General features: G+C 38.6%; 1 protein-coding gene across 1 annotated transcript in view; it reads left to right on the top strand.

Annotated features, from left to right (window-relative positions):
- LOC138711157 (uncharacterized protein C2orf42) overlaps positions 1 to 16498 on the top strand; it is a 33633-nt gene extending 17135 nt beyond the window's left edge. The window contains exons 4-11 of the mRNA XM_069842509.1: positions 1014 to 1148; positions 1220 to 1405; positions 2837 to 3283; positions 6415 to 6535; positions 6616 to 6746; positions 8904 to 9077; positions 10004 to 10154; positions 15994 to 16498. Coding sequence (XP_069698610.1) covers positions 1014 to 1148; positions 1220 to 1405; positions 2837 to 3283; positions 6415 to 6535; positions 6616 to 6746; positions 8904 to 9077; positions 10004 to 10154; positions 15994 to 16223 — 1575 coding nt within the window. The 3' untranslated portion in view covers positions 16224 to 16498. The remainder of the gene's footprint in view (positions 1 to 1013; positions 1149 to 1219; positions 1406 to 2836; positions 3284 to 6414; positions 6536 to 6615; positions 6747 to 8903; positions 9078 to 10003; positions 10155 to 15993) is intronic.
- The last annotated feature ends 395 nt before the right edge of the window (positions 16499 to 16893 follow it).

Consider the following 16893-nt stretch of genomic DNA (forward strand, 5'->3'; position numbering starts at 1 on the left):
GTGTTGATAGAAAAATACAAATAAGTTTTTTTATTTAGACCTAATAAATAAATAGAAGTTAAAAAGTATTGAATTTTAAGGTTTTATCAAATTAAGTTTTATTGTTGTCCATATGCATTTGCTAATTATTACAAGCATCAGATTACTATCAATTTTATCTTTGCAGTTGTCAGCAATGCGTATATAAAGCATTATTGTAAATCCATTTCTAATATCAGATTGATTTTGTCTTGGTAAACCAAAGAAAAAATATGTAACAATTAATTACAGAAAGTAATATGAAGTATGCAATATTTCTCACAATATGCAGCTTTGATATAAGATAATAATTTTATATTAAATATTATTCAACATTTGTTAAGTGTTTCATATATCTGTGGCTTGGTTCTAAAAGGGCCAATGTCAAAAATGTTAGTTTTGAGATAAATGGGTTTGAAGTTTGCTTATTTTGTAAAATGAACCTATGACATTGGCTTGTGAATGCTCTGTACCTTCCATATTAACTACAGCAGACATTGGCCCTTTTAGTATATGGAAGAACAGACCGAGATAAGCTCGAAAGCGTATATAACTCAAAAGTGCAAAAAAATATAATTCCACATTAGCAACTTACGTTTTAAACAATAGTCCGAATCTCGCTATGTTAATATTTGTATATGTGGACGTAATTCCATCCCTGTCCACTAGATGTCAGGTCCGCGATATTTCGCACTTACGCCAGTGCTGCTAGTATACAGCTATCCGGTATTATTATAGTAAGGTATTTGGCGGAAGCTCAATCAAATCCCAGGCACTGTTGATCACCTGCAGATTTGCGCAACACATATTGCTTCAAGGTCAGGGTTCCAACCTTGCTGCAAATAATACCCGCACCCCAATTTTCAACTGCCAATTTTTGCAAAAAAATGTGAGGAGATTATTGGAGTTTATACTGTATTTTGTGCATTTGTTAATGAGTTGGAAGAGAATGTTCCTGAGCTGTAAGTGATAATTTGTTAAAAATTACAATGCAGGAGAAGACAGCGCCTCTTACCCCCACCACGTGCCAGCACATACAGGCTGCTCTGCGCTGCTACGCGGAAGCTACGCCCCTCACGCTGAAGAACTCGGTGCTTTCGACCCTTAATGTCAACAATGACTTGAAACAGGTAAGTGCATTCTGGATGAGACCTTGAGTTGTGTTGGATCTGCTACCTTTCTGAAGCTCGCTTGTTTTCAGACAATATGGCTCCTCGCTACTGAAACAACAGGTCCGCTGGTGCAGAGGGTGTCGAAAAACATCATGGCTGTGAAGTGTAAGGCGAGTCCTAAACACCCACTAGGCTATCTGCACTTCAGCTTCTTCATGTCAAAACTGAAGGACCGGGTTGAAAATAAATACTTCTGCAGCTGTACTGCTTTCAAGGTAAGTTTCAGACTCAGTCAGTAGAAAGTGTTGGGTTTCCTGCAGTATTTAGTATCTCCAACAAGTCGGACTGCTTACATGTTTCAACATCAGGTAATATACCGTGAGATTATCGTTTGGATTTATTTATTTTATTTTATTGGGTTATTTTACAATGCTGTATCAACATCTAGGTTATTTAGCATCTGAATGAAATGAAGGTGATAATGCCGGTAAAATGAGTCTGGGGTCCAGCACCGAAAGTTACCCAGCATTTGCTCATATTGGGCTGAGGGAAAACCCTGGAAAAAAACCTCAACCAGGTAATTTTCCCTGACTGGGATTCGAACCCGGGCCACCTGGTTTCGCGGCCAGACGCGTGGACATTCGTTTGAATTATTATTATTATTATTATTATTATTATTATTAAAAATTAATTTATTATTAAGTAGTATAAGCATTGAAACTTACAGCAGAGTCCATATAGGCCAGCTTCTGTCTGATGCTCTTCCAGTTCACTGCGGGCTAAAGCAGGGAGATGCACTATCACCTTTACTTTTTAACTTCGCTCTTGAATATCCCTTTAGGAAAGTTCAGGATAGCAGAGAGGATTTGGAATTGAACGGGTTACATCAGCTTCTTGTCTATACGGATGACGTGAATATGTTAGGAGAAAATCCACAAACTATTAGGGAAAACACGGGAATTTTACTTGAAGCAAGTAAAGGGATAGGTTTGGAGGTAAACCCCAAAAAGACAAAGTATATGATTATGTCTCGTGACCAGAATATAGTACGAAATGGAAATATAAAAATTGGAGATTTATCCTTCGAAGAAAGGAAAAATTCAAATATCTTGGAGCAACAGTAACAAATATAAATGACACTAGGGAGGAAATTAAACGCAGAATAAATATGGGAAATGCCTGTTATTATTCGGTTGAGAAGCTTTTGTTGTGCAGTCTGCTGTAAAAAAAGCTGAAAGTTAGAATTTATAAAACAGTTATATTACCGGGTGAGATCTGGCCATTACCCTTGCCGATATACTAACTTTTATAAGTACTGTCACGTACAGACCGATTATTTAGTTCTGACAGCTCAGCGATGCAAAAGAGGGGAAGTAATAGGAGGAGTGGGGAGAGTTCCAGAGTAGAGATGAGGGCGAGCGATCGGTAATAATAACTCAAACACCCCTTGGCGTAAATAAAAGGACTCGCCTGTCCGAGGCACACATCTCCAGCAACTGTCAGGACTAAATAATCCTACTGTACATTACTGTACAATTGCGGTACGGTAGTATTATGTTATTTATTTCAAAATATATATTACCAACCGCAGATTCCCGATAAGTGTTGGATGTGTGGAGCACACTTTGGGAACCACTGCTGTAGGGTATGTTGAGCCAATGACAGCAGTCACGTCACATTCACTGGAATTTGTTTGATCACAACAGGGCCAAGTGAAGCATGCCAGCAACAAGGAAGATCCCACGTTCAAGCGCTGTGTGCATTTCTATGCCTGCATTTGTGCGTTTGCGAGTGACCCCAAGTTGAGTGAAGAGTTCTCGTACTACATAAACCTGGACAAGCCGGCCCTGGCTGTGACCCCTGCTGCCGCCCCAGTGCCCTCGCCACCAGCAGAACAGCAGCAGCATCTGGTGGCCATTCTGAGCGACGAGGACGGCACCGGGGCCTGTGAGGTGGAGGTGGAGGTGCTGCGTGAGGAGGCTGCCCTGCTCGAAGCCACAGGCATCACCGTGGCAGACGATGTCACGATTGCCCAGGTGCACGGGCTCGAAGTGCTGTCTACGGAGCAAGTGGAAGTGCAGATTCAGGCGATGGACTCCGATACACTCAGCTTCACTGATGCCAACATACTCCCCGACACACAGCAACTCGAGGTACCAACGGTCACTTGGCTTCTAATATATTTTAACTTCGAAATTTTCTCGGGCTTCCAGCCAGGTCATAAGTTGGGCTATTGGGATAGAAGAGTAAAAGAAACCCTGGCCATAGCGGCGGAACGCGGTAACCTGAACCGGGACTCGGGTCTCCAACTAAGCGCGGCATGGTCGCCGGCTATTAAATTTCTCACCGCCCGGACGACAGGCCGTCATCAGTGGAGAACTCGTCCGCCGAGCCCACCGTGAGATCCAAGGTCATTCAGCCAGAAAGCACAAAGCAAGACGACACGTCGGCAACGTTCTCGCTGCGGTCCACACTAATAACAGCCAATCGGCGCACAGCTCCTCGGCTGACTCCCTCTGGCACTATAAATTAAGGAGCTGGGTACCCTCAGATATCATTTAACCCTGAAGATGAGGAAGATGAACATCCTCGAAACGTCGGTGGATCACCAACTTATGACCTGGCTGGAAGCCCGAGAAAATTTCGAATTATCACGTCGCCAGGAAAGCTTCAGTAGTTATATTGTAACTTTCAATTCAAACAATAATGTAACTTTGTCACAACAATAATCACTTTCTATAATTTAATTTAAACACTCCCATCAACAATGGGATTTCCACTCCACACAGTAACACACTTGGATTATTGAAAACAACAATGTACTGTTAATCTCAACTAATGTTCACAAAGCACTATTTACAAAACAAAACTGTCAGATCTCAGTTCTCAATTCGTTTGCCTTGGCTAGTTATTCTAGCTCAATCACTCAAGTTTACAGTATCTCGAACCCAAGACTTTCAGAGACAGTCCCTTGAACTTCGAACTCAGGTGCCCCAACTGCGGTCCACCGCACGTCGAACCACAGACTCCGGATACGCCGCACTCGTCTGGACGCTCGCACAGTTGCTGACACACACTCAAGTCGATCTCCAGTCTGGAAGCTGGCTTCACTGCTACACAAGACTGACTGGCTTGCTGTCCAAAAACTGATAACTAACTGGCTCCTTCTTCGCGTCTCCTATTTATCACTAAATCATAGTTTCCAGAAAGTACGACCCTGGAAGTTTCTGCTTCCAGAGATTTGTTCTCGCTGCTTCGTTTCTTCACGATTCTGTTCGGGAGATTTTGTCTCCCCCCTTCACCTCACACAGCGAAGCACCCACAGGTTTGCGTCCCCCTTTTCTTCGCGTCGCAGTGCACCTCCTCTTGCCCTCTCGGCATGCAGACGTTCCCCTTGCGTCAGTTTCCCGCGCGCCCTGTCGGACGCGCGTTCGAATCCCGATGCAGCTGTCACAATATTTATGGACAGAGCCATGTTGATCATTTTCATAAGATTTCGTTTTTTGGTGTTTTTTCGCGATAATGTTGCAATAAAATAATATGTCTGTTATCGTGTAATAACCCACCACTTCTCCTCTACCAAATTTGCTTGATAATGGAATGATCCTATCAGGTTCACTCTCCACTTTCGGAAGGTTGTCCTCGTTTCTGTATATGAGTCGTCTAATTCCAAAAGTTACTAAGTCCATATTTATTAGAGAATGTTTCTTTTGCGCCATATTATTTTTCACATCTTTCTTTGTTTAACTGCAAAATAGTATATGTATGTATGTATGTACTGTATTTATTCACACTGCAAATGGGTATATACCCGGTGGCAGTGGTACTAATTACTCTCAATAATGACAATTAATAATAAACACAACTAATAAAAAACAATAATTAATAATAATAATAATAATAATAATAATAATAATAATAACAACAAGGAGCATCCTAAATTAAATGAAGCATCGTCACTTAAAATAACATTTAAAGTAAATCTAATTTGTATCTTAACCCTAAGTTCGAACTAAGACCCACGATTGTGACAGGTTCATACTTGCACAAGTACCTTTTGGCACTACACTTATTTCACTGTCAACTCACTCACTGCACTGATTCTATCCTGATTTCACTAACACTTCTAACCATTTCACTGTTCAAATACTTTGCACAGCCACTTCACTGACACCAACACACTTCAATGACAATAATAAACACAATTAATAAAAGAAATAAAAAAAAAAAAAAGGTATCCCCGTAACATGCCATGAAGGCACTTGGGGGGCACAGATGTAGAGCCCCATGCTTTCCATGACCTCGGCACTAGAATGAGGTGGTGTGGTCAGCACCACACTCTGACCGCCTTTTACGCCCGGGAAAGACCCAGTACTCAATTTTATAGGAGGCTGAGTGAACCTCAGGGCTGTTCTGAAAGTTTGGCAACGAGAAAAAATCCAGTCACCACCTGGGATCGAACCCCAGACCTTCCAGTCCGTAGCCAGCTGCTTTACCAACTGAGCCACCCAGCCGCCCAATAAAAAAAATACAATTAATAATAAATTAATAATAATAACAACAGGTAGCATCCTAAATTAAATGAAGCACGATCACTTAAAATAAGATTTCAAGTAAATCTAATTTGTATCTTAATCCTAAGTTTGAACTAAAACCCACGAGTATGATATGTTCATATCTGCACAAGTACCTTTCAGCACTACACTCATTTCGCTGACAACTCACTCACTGCACTGGAACTACGACACATTTCACTGATTCTACCCTGATTTCACTAACACTTCAAAAACATTTCACTGTTCAAATACTTTGCACTGCTACTATAAACTATAAAGCTTCACTGACAGAAACACACTTCACTTACACAACACACTTCACTGACACAACACACTTCTTCACTGATACAGCACTTCAATAACAAAATATCAATTTCATCCTTTAAATAGTGTGTATAATATACTACCGTCTATTAGCGAAGTTCTTAAGCCTATGCTCCAGAACTGTTTAATTCCTTCTGAAAAATCCATGTGAATAATGCTTCCTGTTCCAGAACTACTGAAGTCCTTGTTTTGTACGGCTGCAAAACTCTGTAAATCCAAATTTAACAAGAAGATTGCGTAACTTCTTGAGTCCCACCTTCCACCATGCCAGCCTGCTACTTTTTCCACGAAACTACTTAACTCGAGTGTTAATGTAATAGTTGGGTTCTTTCCTTGCAACAACTTTGGTGGCACATTTTTTTTATAATATGTATTTTTTTTATACTTTCTTCTGGATGTTAAAGATGCTGAGCGTGAAACGAAAACGGGATGATAGCAGCACAGTGGCGCCTTTGCAGGAGGTGGGTGGCAAAAAGCCAAATGCCACCAGGAAGAACAATCCTGGTATTGGGATGAGGAAACAGGGTGGGTAGTCTGCTGCTAGTTGCATTTGGTTGCTACTCTGTGTGCCCTCTTGCCTCTCATGCACTCTGTCCTGGTTACAGAGCCCGTGGACGAGAACATTGCCAGTATCACGTTCATCCAGTGGCTAGCTTCTGTTACAGAACGCATCAACCAGGCCATGCACTTCCAGTTCAGTGGCAAACCCGACCCACTGGTTTTCCATGTTCCTCAGGTGAGATATTTGCAATGAAATTCCTGTTGTTGCTATAGGCCTAGAACTGGCAAAACTCCGTTGCAGGAGGTTACTAAACCTTACCGATGTGCTGGAGTTTTCCTCCATTAATCTGAACAATTGTCGCTATTGATTGACAAGTCATCTGACGCATCACTGCTGTCAGTACACGCTACTATTGGCTGACATTTAGAAAGGAGAAGGTGAATAGTGACGCATGTGCAGACCAACGGAGTTTTGTAAGTTGTTCCTCTATAATTGCACTGCACGCTAGGTTCATAATTATTACAGTAAAATTTGATTTATGGTTTTCACACGTCTTTTCCAAATTTATTATTCTTTTTTTTTCTGAAGTCCCGACAAAATTTCTATACTTTCAGATATACATTTTTCGTTTATTCGTTTTTTATATTTTTATGATTGTATTTTAAACCATAGGAGGTACAAAATGTTGATGTTGTTTTCTAATGCCAGGCATTTGACAATAAAGTCATTTGCGCTCTTGCACTCCAATATTTTTCAAAGATATTATCATGGTCAGCCACTGATGCACAGATTTTGAGATGTTCCGAATCCATTTCTTGGTTTGAATTGCACAATGGGCAGTTAGGGGACTGATATATTCCAATTCTATGCCAAACAATCATGGCCTGTTGCCAATCTAAATGCATATTGGAGTGAAAATGGCAAGTTGTAGCCGATTTAAGTGAACACCATATTTTAATGTTTTGGTGGCTACTTCATTCACACACAACCCCCAGAATGTCTGGAGGACCACACCTGCTGTTGGTCGACGGGTCCATTGGACCTAGCTGGGAGATCTTGTTGATCACCAGCTTTCCCTCCTTAAGCTACTGGAGGACGATTTTAGTGCCATAGCAGGCCAGCACTAGGAACAGTAAAGTAGAAAGAGGAGGAAGGAAAGGGAAATGAACCCCTAGGCTTCTAGGTACAAAATGTAATTTATGCATTGTAAATCAATTTTGCTGGAAATAAGGTTTGCCTTGAAAATGTAAGAACCTGGATGCATGTGCCATAGTTCAGAGTGAGAACCTTATGGTGGGGGGTAAGTGAGCTAGCTAGCTTCAAGTGGGAGTATAGCAAAGGGGGGAAGCTTCTCAGTCCACTTTCTTCTTCCTCTTACACGCAAATAGGTTTCACGAGATAACAAATGGCCCGTATATGTTGAGTGTTAAGATGTGGTCCACTTTAAAAAAAAAAGTGGAAATTCGAAGCTGCCCATGCTTCCCTCTAACAATCTTGTGTCCTGTAATGACGCTGTTACTTCTTTACAAACAATGAAATGTTCCATAACACATCATAATGTAACTCACAAAGGAACCGTCCCAGGTCATTGTGCTTGAATTTAATAAAAATGCATATTTAAGCTAATTTTCGTTTGTTAAGAAACGTTGTGATAGTCGTTCGTTTTACTTTTACCTCGTTTACGAAATATATTGACTTGAAAATTGTTGCTACTTATACTATTTTTTGCGCGCACTTCGATCCTCATAGTTCATACACTTGTCCTCAAAGATATGCTAATATATGCATGGCAGAGATGTGGATATGTGGCGGAGAAACATATGAGAAAGTTTGACAACATTTTTGCAACAGTATTGCATGTTGGAAAGAGTGTGTCTGTTGCAGAAGAGTGTGAAAAACCAGCCTATATAAAATGTTTGTACTGTTAATACAATGTTGCTCGTTTTTGCCTCCATTTCGGGATAAAAATGGTTTTATATAGAACATTTCATAGCTTGTTGTGGGAAAGCCGTTGATTTAATTCCCAATATGCTCAGTCAGTTTAAGAGAGCAGTGTATTATGATGATAAATTACTGAAACAATAATTTTAGTTTTGTCCTTCAAATGTGCAGAAATTTGATCAAAACAAATGTAACTTTCCATTCTGAAAAGAAATTTTAAAATGTTACATTTGTTACTAAAAGTAATAGAAGTTTTATTTTTTCGTTTAAGGACTTAGTACATGGTTTCATTTATGTATATTTTGTAAATGTTTGTATAAGAAAAATAAAGTATATATGGGGATATTATTGGTAACGTATTAAACTGAATTATTCCAAAATGTTCGAAACATATTATGAAAAAGCTTAAATGTTATCTTCAAGATGATTTTTTTTTGTGTGTGTTGGCAGCTCTTCTTTGATTGTCTGCGTGAACGAATCTCTTGTGGGGGTAAAAAGAAGCGACTTCCCAATTTCACAACTGGTTTTGTACGACGGGATGCTGTGCCATTGGGCACATTTACCAAGTACACGTGGCATATCACGAATATTATCCATGTGAAGCAAATATTTGAAACGCCACTGGTGAGTGTTGACCATGTTTAAGATGTTCTGGTTATATAATGCATTATATAAATTCTGGATGCTGTGGACAGGAATTTATGTACAAGAATGCTATTAGATTAAGGGAGTTCATACTATATTAGCTCCAATTATTTTAAATTTTCATTTTCCTAAACTTTAAAGCCAGAAATAATGCTATAAGATTAGGTTACTAATTAATATACAGTATCTTTTGTACTATAAAACAGCTTTCAGAATTTCAAAATGGTCTCCATGTTTTAATGCAGCTTCCATAAACATTTATACAATGTTACTGATATTTTTCATTATATTTTAACAATTCTCGTGCTGTTATGTTTGTAGATATAATTATGTACTAAAATATTTTAAATGCCTTGTTCAGAATTTAATTTTTTACTTTTTCATTATTATGAAAAGTGACACCTACTTTCTTCTTTATATTTTACGCATTTCATAACAATCCAGTTCCTTTATTTGCGATTTATAACACTGTTAATAGTTCACTTTTGTTGAACTCGAATTCAGAAGATCACAATTTATCCTAAAATTAAATATTTGGCTCAAATTAAATAAATATGTACCTTGTGTGTTTCTGGACATAGGATTTAACATTGCCATAAGAAACCTGTATATAAAAGCGAGGAAGAAATAATTTCATCAGTGGGCTATGTTTAGAAACCAGGAGGCTTTGACAATTTGTAAATGGTTTAAATAGAAATGTCAAAGAGAATAAACTTTTTTTTTTTCGAATTATCCAGTATCGAATTAACTAATCTTTATTGTATAATATAATTCAAAAATAAAATTTTCTTTTTGCCAGAAACATCATGTACTAGTTTAAGATGTACCTCAGTTCTTTTAGTAGGTATTCCAGCTGTAATTTATGTTGTCTGGGGTCTTAATAGTTCCTTACTTCACTGTTGCAGATGCCATTAGAGATCACCCGAAGCTTCGTCGAAAATCGTGATGGTACCTTTGAACCTTTTCAGAGACGTAAGGATGAAAATGAAGCCTTTCGAAAAACTGACAGTCAACCACTGATAAAGCCTCTGGAGTTGAAAACTTTTCTCAAAGTTGGTATGTAGAACAATGTTTATACGAGGCGCATCCAGAAAGTAAGTTTCCCGATTTTTTCCCCTTGAAAGTAAACGTAATTAGCTGTGTCAATTGCGCATGCGTAACAGATCTATGACGTATCAATCATATCCCAGACGGACAGGTCCTGCCTGGTGCCAGTAGCGTGGCAGCAGTGGTCCGAAATGGAAGCTCTTATTCCTTCTCCCGCCGCCTGCGAGGTTCGGTTAGTGATAAAGTTCTTTAATGCACAAAGCATTGCACCAATTGAAATTCATCGGCAGCTCAGCACCTGCTGTTCAAAAAAGTGTGTGCCAGTTGGGTGCCGAAAAACCTGACACCTGAACACAAAATGCAACGTTTAGGAGCAGCACTGACATTTCTGCAATGGTATCACGATGACGGTGACGAGTTCCTCGACAGGATCGTCACGGGCGATGAGACTTGGATTTCGCACTTCACCCCGGAAACCAAGCAGCAGTCAATGCATTGGCGGCATAGTGGATCTCCGGTCAGGACGAAATTCAAACAGACGCTGTTGATACGGAAAGTGATGTGCACGGTGTTCTGGGACAGGAAGAGCATTCTGCTCATTGACTTCCTTCCAAGAGGTGAAACAGTGAACGCTGACCGTTACTGTGAAACACTGCAAAAATTGCGACGTGCCATTCAAAACAAGAGGCGTGGAATGCTTACTGCAGGTGTTGTGCTCCTCCATGACAATGCTCGTCCACAAACGGCTCGGCGCACAGCAGCTGTTTTGATGGAATTTGGCTGGGAGTTGTTTGATCATCCACCCTACAGTCTTGATCTTGCTCCCAGCGATTTTCACGTTTTCTTGCACCTCAAGAAATTCCTGACCTCCGGTGAGCGTTTTGGGCAATGACGAAGAGCTGAAGACGTCTGTCACACGCTGATTCCATTCACAGGCAGCAGAGTTCTACGACAGAGGGATACAAAAGTTGATCCCACGATACGACAAGTGTCTCAATTCTGATGGAGGCTATGTTGAAAAATAGCTGAAACATTGCTGTACCTGTTGCCAATAAATGTTTTCCTGAAAGTGTGTGTTCTTTTTTTTTTTAAAAATAGGGAAACTTACTTTCTGGATGCGCCTCGTATTCGTGACATTCTCACAAGCAAGTATGTAGATGCAGTCCTCTAGCCAAATTATGATATTGTGCTTGCAGTGAAATAACTGTAGTTTTAGCATTTTTTAATTTGCTTTAGTGAGGATCACTTAAGAGTAGTTTCTAAGGGTGCTATGCATAGACATTTCGCTAATCCGTGCTACGAGCATGCTAAACTAGCCCCGGCTATCGACTGATTACTTGTACAGGATTCATATCATATCATATCGCTAACACTGGTTTATGAATACGAAAAACGTTAGTTCGCTGATCATCCACCGGAAGCCATGCTAAGAATGTCTATGAATATGGCCCTAAAAGGCTAATTTGGCCGTCTCTTCAGTGTTATCATATAATACCGGATATCACCAAAGAGGGTAAAGTCACAGTGTCATGTACTGAAATAATAACAATGTCTTGCTTATTTACTTATTTACCAAATCTCACTTTTATGTAGCGAGGTATTTTCTAAATAGTTCAATAATTTGTGAAAGAGTATATTTTCTTCCTGAACTTCTCGCACATTGTGTTGGTAATTAGTAGATTTTTATGATTTAATATTAAAATGTATTTTGTCTGACAACATGAAATTCATTGCTTTGACTAAACAGTTTATGATTCACGAGACCTAACCTAAAAATGTATTTTGTTTGATCACATGAAATGATTAGTACGGATTCCGAAAACAGAATGCCATTATGAAATGTATATACCCTACTTAAAATACATACTCCTAAGTCGCTACCGTGCTATTTCCTTTCTTGGATATTTTAATAAAAATCTCTCCATTAGCTACGTGCATGTTTCATACTAAGTAGGTCTGTAACTTATACCTTATTTAATTACACTTAACCTGAATATAGTGTTGAATTGGAATCACAACGCAACACAACTGAATTATGTATTGATATTAATATTAGTACCGGTATTATTAATTAATTACGTTCAAATTTTATAAGCTTAGTTATACCACAGTCTAGTATATACAGTCATGAAGCTTGAGTTTATGAGAGCACTAAGAACAATAGACTGTGCAGATACTATTTCGCATTGTTTGTAATGAGGCGATAGTAGCGATCCTAGTGATTAGCAACTATCTATGGATGCATATTTACTACATATTGAGCTTCGTGACTGTATATACTAGACTGTGGTTATACTTCCACTTCATCAGATTCCTTTATTACTTACAACATACTTTACTTACTTACAAATGGCTTTTAAGGAACCCGAAGGTTCATTGCCGCCCTCACATAAGCCCGCCATCGGTCCCTATCCTGTGCAAGATTAAGCCAGTCTCTATCATCATACCCCACCTCCCTCAAATCCATTTTAATATTATCCTCCCATCTACGTCTCGGCCTCCCTAAAGGTCTTTTTCCCTCCGGTCTCCCAACTAACACTCTATATGCATTTCTGGATTCGCCCATACGTGCTACATGCCCTGCCCATCTCAAACATCTGGATTTCAAGTTCCTAATTATGTCAGGTGAAGAATACAATGCGTGCAGTTCTGTGTTGTGTAACTTTCTCCATTCTCCTGTAACTTCATCCCGCTTAGCCCTAAATATTTTCCTAAACACCTTATTCTCAAACACCCTTAACCTATGTTCCTCTCTCAGAGTGAGAGTCCAAGTTTCACAGCCATATAGAAGAACCGGTAATATAACTGTTTTATAAATTCTAACTTTCAGATTTTTGGACAGCAGACTGGATGATAAGAGCTTCTCAACCGAATAATAACACGCATTTCCCATATTTATTCTGCGTTTAATTTCCTCCCGAGTGTCATTTACATTTGTTACTGTTGCTCCAAGATATTTGAATTTTTCCAAAATTATTGCTGTCAATATAACAGTTGGAAAATAACTGCCAGTTGTCATATTTGTCAGTATTCGAAATTCGAACAAAGTTGGAAAAAGGAAATTCAACTTGACATGTAGAAAATCACTATAATCCACTGGCGTATGTAGTAATAGGGGGAAAAATGGTTATGGTATCTCCTTTCCTTTTTCCTTCTCTTTATGCCCAAGGCTAGTCTGTTATTTGTCTGTCCTAACTGTTGTTTAGTCAACTGTCCGATCTAGCTTTCCAATATTTGCATATTATGCATTTAGATTGGCAACAGGCCATGATTGTTTGGCCAAACACCTGCATAGAATTGGAATATATCAGTCCCCTAACTGCCCATTGTGCAACGCGAACCAAGAAATGGATTCGGAACACCTCAAAGTCTGTGCTTCAGTGGCTGACCATGATAATATCTTTGAAAAATATTGGAGTGCAAGAGGTCAAACGCCTGGCATTAGAAAACAACAACAACAACATATTATGTTTTTTTTGTGCTTTGAGACTCCACAGGATCCAAAGTGTTGATCATCCGTATCTTGTTCTTAACATAACAGGCAGTTTGGAAAGTTAATAATATGTAGTCAATGTAAATGTTTTGCCACGCAATTGTGTCCCGTCAGTAGTTTGAACATCACCACTGCAAATTTCCGTGGATGTTCTGATGTGCGTTTTCTGTTGTTGTTTTGTGTTTGTAAATATTGGTAAAATGAAACTGTATACAGTCAACTCTGGATATAGTGAACTTGGTTATAGTGAACATTCAGCTATAGTGAACCTAAACTGTTGGTCCTGGCCCGCATACATTAAAAAGTACATTAATATTTCCGTTTATAGTGAACCCTTGCTTCTGTTATAGACAACCTTGTAAACTGTCAAATTCTTATTTGAAGTCAGACCTACTTGTATAAAACTGAAAGAATGTATTGAGAACAATATTCTTAGTTTCTTACACCTTCAGTCAAAGGACAAAGGTAGGATTAGTGATTCCTAGACAATGAGCTGTACTGTAAATCAGGCAACATGTGACGACAACCTTGCCTCACTCCACCGTCGAAGGGTTGCCATTCTGTTTTCAGGCACACTATTTTGTTATTTCTAATCCTCCACCATCAAAGGGTTGCATTTGTTCTCAGAAACATTTCCATTATAACAGATAGCATCGAAACAACAGAAAATGAAATTGCCTTCCTTTATTAAAAGGGGACGGACATTATGTCCAGAGCATAAATGGAGGTAAGATTTCGATGGCTTTCAAACTCCATCAACCCCATCCCAGTTTCCATTAAATGACCCGGGAAGTTCCAAAGCTAAGTACGCAGTCACACCATAACAGCATTTGTCATTTGTACCTGATCAGTCTGTTTCTAGTGTTCCAACAGTGAATGTATTGTATAAAATGTCGAAGCTTAAAGTGTTTTCTTTGGAAGATAAGACGAATATTATAAGAGACACTGAATGTGGTCTTTCGCAAGCAGACGTGGGTCGACAGCATAGTTTAAGTAAATCAACTGTGAGTAACAGTATACAGTGTAATCCATTCCACAAAAATGAAATATTTTATTTTCTTGTACACAATTTCATTCATTTCTGTCATTTAAGGTTAGGAGAGAGACACTTTGGATATAGTGAACGAAATATGCAAGTTGACTGTACTTTTTTTTATAATAGATTTTAATGTATACGTGGGTGTGGATTTTAGCAATATATTCGAACCCTTTTGTGCTTAAAGGTCAGCAATTTCATTTCCTAGAATGCTGCAGTTCATGGTGTTTTAATTTAAACTGTATGTATAAATCCCCATGAAGTACTATGGATGACTGAGATCTGACAACAGATGACTTGTTTTTAATTTCTTTCACTGATAGCATTCTTTTGATTAAGCATAACATCAATTAATCATGAAATTACAAAAACAAATCTATGATAAAATTACACAGTAACTAAAATGGATGATTCTATGACCATTCACAAAACTTTATATTTTTATGTATGTATGTGTGTGTATGTATGTATGTATGTATTTATTCACACTGAAAATGGGTAAATATCCGGTGGCAGTGGTAACTAATTACACTCAATAATGACAATTAATAGTACATTATGCAACGAGCCTATAATGGTAGTAATTAAGACGCGAGTATGTTTGTTTATGAAACAAGCGCAAGCGAGTTTCATAATTTTCATACGAGTGTCTTAATTACCATTATAGGCAAGTTTCATACGACTTTTTAAGCTCGACCATATTTCTAACTTGAAATTATTCGTAAGTATTCATGTTATTCTTATCTTACTGGGGAGCGGAACTGACCTTGTGCAATATCTCGTAAATTGTGAGATGTGCGCAGACGCGAAAGTATTGATTTTTTCCGAGAAACAAATGTCGACATTAACCTTGATATAATCTAGAGAGTAAAATAAACGTTAAACTTGATATAACTTTGAAATTGAATTCGACATTGAAAAACGAGATGACAAATTAAATTTATTTGAATATTATGTACAATTAACGCTAATTATTATAGTAACAGAACATAACCTTCTGCGACAGTATTGGATTTCCAGCCTGTGTGACGTTTTGCTAGTTGTCTTTCGATTGCATATCCGAGAATAATCGAAAACCTGAACTTTAATGAATAGGTGTACTTTAATGAGGTCCATTAAAGGACTGCTACCAGGTGTATAATTACTACATTTCGGCATGGTCGAGCATAAAATAAATTAATAATAATAATAATAATAATAATAATAAAATAATAACAATAGTGTAATAATAATATTAATAATAATAACAACACGGAGCATTCTAAATTAAATGAAGCACAATCACTTAAAATAACATTCAAAGTAAATCTAATTTGCAGGGAACATGTCTCCTGATCAGCAGGAACCGACACCATTTCTTATTGAATGGATTCCTGACATCCTGCCAACGAGCAAGATCGGAGAACTGCGAATTAGGTTTGAGTTTGGTCACCAGCGGAATGGACAGCTTGAGAAGAGGACTCAGAGACCCCTGGCACGGGCTGTGCCTGAGCCCCAGGTCGATGTGTCCATAACGCGGGTCGCAGATCATCATGTGTTGCAGCTTTAACAAGGACAAATGTGACTGGACACTTCACACAGAGTGACAGATACGAAAATCTAGAGCAAATTCCAGGCAAGTAAGCGTGAATAACAAAGTAGAGGGATTATTCTGCTGTGTTACGAGAAATAGTTAAAAGCAATGCCTCTTATTGTCCTTCTCGAATACTGTTTGAGTTAGTGAAATGAACTATACTTAAGTCATATTGTATTTATGACCTTATTCACGTGCTGATCATTTTTCTAAATAAAAGAGCTGGAGAACGATAATGAAAAACAAAAAAAAATATAAACAGTGCCAAAAAGATTGGCTGGAACATGTAAATACAGAGTGTCCAAAAAGTCCCAAATGTTAAGACTAATCATAGTGTGTCTCATGTATGTGTTCCACAATGCCCCACACATATCTGCAGGTGAAATACAGAGTGGTTAGCTCGGCCTGAACTGAAATGTTCACACTTGAACAGAGTTTTTATGTATGGCACATATGTAAAAATCGAATCATGTAGACAATTTCAGATCAAATTTTCAGGTAGAGAAACTGCTAGGCTTCGTGTTAATAAACTAAGAACAGTGGGATCGCTAAATGCTAAAATTCCTAAGCCGAAACTGTGAGTTCTGACGGAGGGAAAAAATTGACGAAATCGGCATATCATTTGCATACTCTCCAAAGAGATATC

Source organism: Periplaneta americana, chromosome 12, assembly GCF_040183065.1.
Source record: "Periplaneta americana isolate PAMFEO1 chromosome 12, P.americana_PAMFEO1_priV1, whole genome shotgun sequence".
Lineage (NCBI taxonomy): Eukaryota > Metazoa > Arthropoda > Insecta > Blattodea > Blattidae > Periplaneta > Periplaneta americana.